Source organism: Seriola dumerili, unplaced genomic scaffold, assembly GCF_002260705.1.
Source record: "Seriola dumerili isolate Sdu_G_001 unplaced genomic scaffold, Sdu_1.0 BDQW01000276.1, whole genome shotgun sequence".
NCBI lineage: Eukaryota > Metazoa > Chordata > Actinopteri > Carangiformes > Carangidae > Seriola > Seriola dumerili.
The window spans coordinates 147,213-153,212 of NW_019174531.1; the positions used below are offsets into that span (position 1 = coordinate 147,213).

At 42.0% G+C, this 6,000-nt stretch overlaps 1 protein-coding gene across 1 annotated transcript in view; it reads right to left on the minus strand.

Moving 5' to 3' along the window:
- Positions 1 to 5,145, minus strand: part of LOC111230633 (glutamate receptor ionotropic, kainate 5-like) — an 80,771-nt gene extending 75,626 nt beyond the window's left edge. Inside the window, exon 1 of the mRNA XM_022757417.1 lies at positions 5,037 to 5,145. Coding sequence (XP_022613138.1) covers positions 5,037 to 5,145 — 109 coding nt within the window. The remainder of the gene's footprint in view (positions 1 to 5,036) is intronic.
- Positions 5,146 to 6,000: the final 855 nt, after the last annotated feature.

The window sequence follows — 6,000 nt, forward strand, 5'->3', positions numbered from 1 at the left end:
GCTCTCAAAGGGTTTTTAGTTCATGTTTCTACCTGCTTCAGAGGCTGAGAAATAAAAGTTTTAGTGAACATCAGGTTTTTCAGAAAACTCTCAGGGTTTTAGGAGGTAGTTTTCAAACAGTGCTGAGGTTACTGGGTTAAAAGCACACATGCACGTTAGCATGTTGATATTGGCATTTAGCAAAGCCTTGCCAGTGCAGCTTTACAGAGCTGCCAGCATGGCTGTACACTCTTGAGACAACTTTAGGGCCCTTCCAGTCAATAGCAAACTTCCATCTTTGTGCAAGTTAAGACTGTATGAATCGTACTCATTGGCAGAGTAACCGGGGACGTATTGACCCGCGAGCTGGCGTGGCGGCTCGGGCCACAGACCTGCAACACAAACACACAAAGTTCCTCTTATTACAGTCGCCGTCTCGGACCTCGTCTGGGTGGTTTCTCAGCGTGGCAGCGATGGCGATTTGATGGGTGTTCATGTGAAGTGTTGGTTATAATTACAGGTCAAAGGTGGAGAAAAGTGATTCTTATCCAATACACTTTTATCAAATTCAGTGAATATCTCCTCATGGTCCACGAGCTGTCTGTTCTGTGTGCGAGCTGAGCTCCTACACAGCCGAGGCTCTGTAAACAGGAAATACACAAAGTGGCTCAGACTGGAGTAACAATGGTAACACTGGATTTTGGATTTTGTACAAATGTTCTTGTAAATACACAGATGTTTGCTTCTTTGTTACAAGAATGTAGTTTATTTCTTTGGCTGTTTTTAAAATTTTTTACTATATTGAGTAAAAAATAAAAAATAATGTACTATTATTGATCAGGAAAGCTTTGTACGTTAGAATCTAAACTCAAGCTTGCTTCCTATTGATTAACCCATTCATATTGCACAATATTGCACATTGCACATATTTGTATCATTTTGATATTTTTTCACATTTTTTATTATCAATATTTTATTGAAGATTTTTCTATTCATATTTAAGCTACCTGTCCAGCAGTATTTTCTTCTGCTTTATCTTTCTTTATATATATATTTTTTTTTTCTTCTCACTGTGTTTCTTGTTGTGAACAAAAACATCAAAGAAAAATTCCTTGTATGTGAAAACCTACTTTGCAATAAACCTGATTCTGATTCACTACTTGGAAAGAGGAAAAAAAAAAAAAACACGAACATGATGTGGCTAAAGTGGTGCATAAGACCCCTCGTGAACACACACACACACACACACTCTTAACTCTGAGATACTTTCCACGTGTTGCAGAGGATACTCATGTGATGGTCTGGTTCCTCCCGAGACAGGTTCTCTACTACTGACAGACACAGGGAAGAAGCAGAACATGTAGAATTTCCATGTAGAACAAAAGAACTGGAAATGACTCTGCCCTCCAGTATCCATACAGTTCTCAGAACATACAGTCATTTTAATTTCCCGGTCACTGAATCAAAAAACCTTGAGAATTTGGTCGTAGCTGAGTGTGTTGGAGTGGAACTAAATGAGATTTTCCACCACTTCAAGAGAGAAAAACAGCTGAAAGGAAACATCCATGCACCTGAACACAGTCAAATGGTTCATCTGACTGAATTTAAACAGACAGTCTGTTCATTTGAATTTTATTTTATTTTTTTTTTGCAAGAGGTTTAATTCTGACCTTTATTTACCTAAAGGAGGGCCAGCTGTGAGCGGCTCTATGACCGTTTCATAGTGTCAGTCAATGAGCAGCTGTCAGACAAACTTGCCTTGCTCACAGGCAGCTCAACAGAGCTCACTAAGAGAGGACTTCTCAGGTATCTAGAGTCAGTGAATGGATTCAACCCTTCCTGTCACATATCTACACGAGTTAGTCAGTTCATGTACAGTACATGCAAAACTGCCTTGAGAAATGTATAGATTTAAAATGATTATAAAGACTACATTTAAAAAAAAATGCATCATAACTCTGGTTTTATCAAAAATTAAAAAAAAAAAATTCAAATTTTTACTCTAATTTTGTACATTGCAACACAACCCAAGCATCTTAGCACTTGATGATGTAATTCTTGTATTTGATTTGACAAGTGGTCAGAATTTAATCCTGTAATGTAAAAAATATCAGACAGTTGTTTTTCTTCAGATATGTACGATACCTACCTGACAGTCAGACAGGGGTAATGATGATGTCTGGTAAAGATAATCCATTTCTCTTGAATAGTGAACAGGATTCTTTCACAATAGGAATTAATGAGGAAATTTATGATGCATTTCAGTGATGTGCACAGGAAGAAATTAAACAGAGATAACATGACTGAGTGTAGGTGTGACTATTCGGAGATTTGGTTTTCCAATTTTAACTTTACAAAAAATCTAATCAGCTTTTTGTTTTGGTTTTTTTCCCACATTAAAAGGAGTTTTACACTTTGTATTTGAGGGTCTTGGAGTCCTTCGGATAATGATGCCACAAATCTTCACTAGAGCACTAACTGTGGATTTTTTTTTTTTCCTATAAATGAAGCTTTATAATATTTGTGATGTTTTTAAAACATTCATGTCTTGAATAGGATCCAATGAGATGAGAGCTTGATTGAGATTTGTTGAAAATAAGAAAAATACATAACAGTGTCAGGGTCATCTTTTAATAAGTAGATGAACTGTATATAATTCTTGCATTTCTCCCCTTCATAAATAAATAGTGACGGCAGAGCCCTCGCTCTCTCTGTATCTCTGAATTCACTCTTTCTCTCGCATCGTCTCATCTGTGAAGGTCAAAGTGTGACCTCTGTTATTTCCTGCCACTCGACTTCTCAGACATGAAGGCTTCGTAGTGTGTGTGTGTGTGTGTGTGTGTGTGTGTCGTGTGTGTGTGTGTGTGTGTGTGTGTGTGTGTGTGTGTGTTTTGCGTGTGTGTGTGTTTGGTTTCGTGTGTGTGTGTGTGTGTGTGTGTTTGCATGTGTCAAATCTAAGGGTGCGTGTGCATCTTTGTGTGGAGCAGTCAGATGTTATTAATGGGGGAGTGAAAGGTGAGTCATTACACATCGGTAGACGACCCCGTTGCCATGGCAGCGTAGGCGTAAGTGCCTGCTGATTTTGCCTAAGTCCCATGTGATGAAAGCAACAGGGATTTGAACTGCGGGGCCGTTGGCGCCGGGAGATGAGGAGGAAGAAAACCCTTATCTGCTGCGAGGGGAGAGCTGACCTTTCGCTTCCAAAGTTAAGTCTCTGCTGTTATTGGAGTTAATCTTCCTCCGCGGGGCGTGATGAGGAGCCGATAGCGGAGCGGCGCTCGGGCCTTTGCTGTGAGTCACGCAGGGAAGTCACAGAGACACTACATGATGTAGTTTATTTGCGCTTGCAAATGATGCAACCTGGGGCGGAAACGAAACGAGGACGGAAGAGGGAAGTAGAAGAAGAGATGGAAACACCGAGCGAGCGAGAGAGAGAGAGAGAGCGGCGGGGACAAAGGGAAGCCTCGAGGGGCTCATCGAAAGACAAACACGGCGAAGAGGTAGTGTGAGAGGAATCAAGTTGGCAAACAGAGGCAGAGGTGGGAGGCGAGAGGTGAAACAAAACGATGTGGAAACAAGAAGAGGAGAGAGAAAAAGAAAAAAATAAACAGAATGGAGGAGTAACGACAGAGGGAGAAGGTTTTATCTGTTCACATATTCACACGGGAGAAAGAGGCAGAAGAAACAGAGTGGGTGTTTTTCTTCATAGAGAGTCGGATTGTAACGATACTTTCTACTGGGAGTATGCGGGGGTAAGGTCCTCATGTCCTCTGCTCATCTAACTGCGTCTTAGCCCCTCCCCCACACGTGGCCGTTGTTGCAGTTAGCAGCTGTATCGACAACCACACACAGCTTCCCGCGGTGACTGGCAGGTGTGTGGAGGTGAGACTCGAGTCGGGGTTTGGGCTTTTTGGTCTCAAGTCTCAAGAACGACAAGTCTCAAATGGAGTCCAAAGTCAAGTTACAAATGAAAACCAGCAATTTCAAAGTTAAGTCCCGAGTCAAGAGCAACAACTCCCAAATCAAGTCCTGAACCTCAACTAATAAATGCCCAAAGTCAAGACTAACAACAACAGGTAGCTGTTATTCCTCCATCTAATCTCTAATGTTATAGTTTAATAAAGTGGTTTGTATCTTAAAGTAGAATGAACAGTTAGTAATGTGAGGACAAGAGGGGGAGGAACCGTTGTGAGATGAAACACAATACAGGTGGTGTGTGTGTGTGTGTGTGTGTGTATGTGTATGTGTGTGTGAAAGGAAATTGACTCTTGACTCCTCAAAATATCAAAGGGGCACTACTTTGTTAAAATACAAAAAGTAAAAACTCTTTTTAACAGCTACATAACAAAGTGTCAGATACACACAAGTGTAGTTAGATGAAAAGTCAGGGGTTCGCCAGGGTTTAATAGAATTCATCCTCTGGAGACAGACATGACAGTCCATCCAACAATTGCTGGGACGTTTCAGTCTGGTGCACCGACCAGCTGGCTGACATTAGCGTGGGAATCAGTTAGCACGGTGGCTTCACGGTTAGCGCAAATGCTCTCCACTGAAAAGGTCACACAATCAAATCCTGGCTGGACCAGACTCTGCACAGGTTTCCCCTGTGCGCACTGCTATTATCATTAGGAAGAGGATAAACCTTACTGCAAGTCATTCTAATTCCTTAGATTGTTTTGTATTTGAAGTGAAAACACACATTTTTAAGACTTCACATAACATGACTCACCAGCGGGTCACTGCTTGCTGCAGTTCCACATCCTTTTCAAAAGTAAATGTATCAGTATATTATTGTAAAAATACTCCAACACAAGTAGTTCTGCATTCAAAATCTGACTGAGACAAAAATGTACTTAAAGTGTCAAAAATAAAACCATTACAGAAAAAAAAGATCTGATATATTATTCAGCATGACATGGCTAAATGATTGGGAATTGATCCAGTATTCCAGTATCATCACAGGAACTTGGAGGTAAACAGGTAAGACCTCTGAAACTTTCAGGTGTTAGCAGGAGCAGAGAGACAATGTGGGACTTAACCCCAGTGACGGGACTCACCCATCCGGACGGCAGAGAGGGTGTTGGCCTGGCTGAAGGAGAGCGGTGCCATGGTCAGCAGCAGGACGGCGACGTAAATCGACAGCAGCAGTGCTGGCAGAGCCGGCATCTTCCACTGCTCCTCATGGAGAATGGTCTGCTGGCTGCCTGTACCGCCACCTGCGGGACAGGAGGAGTCATTAAGCGCTCAGTCTGCAGCGGGTATCACATCTTAATCTTCCCCATGTTGCACACGAAGCCCCTGATTTTCACGGTTGGATTTGAACCGCTGCCGCACATTCACAGCATCATTTATTACCAACACAGCCTGTAACGAAACATTCAGACATGCAGTCGACATGCAGCAGCTGTTCTGTAAACGCACAACTTGGCCAACGTGACGCAGCAACACCCTGTACACAGCATCTTGTCAGTTTATTTATTAGCCACAGTAGAAGGCAGAGGCAGCAACATTATCAGCTGTGAGGAGTTTAAAGGGAAATCTGGCTCGTTATTCACATCCAGTAAATTAGATTAGTTTAAGCGCTCACATGAAGCACGCTGTCAAAATAAGAGTCACGCAAGCAAGAGAGAACAGTCCCCAAAACTACAACCGGAACTAAAGGCGAGAAAACGAATGATAAATGGATTATTACTGAATCTGAATCATCTAAATCATCCACATTGAGCCAGCGTTAGAACCCGACCGGACACACACAGTCTGGAGTCCAACACCTTCAACACACACACACACACACACACACACACACACACACACACACACACACACACACACACAGACAGACATATACTCAGATGATCCGGGCACAAATTGTACAGTACAAACGTTGCATTATGTGCATAGACAAACAGTAAGTAACAAAACCACCGTACAATAATAAAAACATCCACACTGAGGATGCACCGTCAGGAGAGGGAGACCAGGCTAATGTTTAGAATAGACTGATTCACCCCATCACAAGTT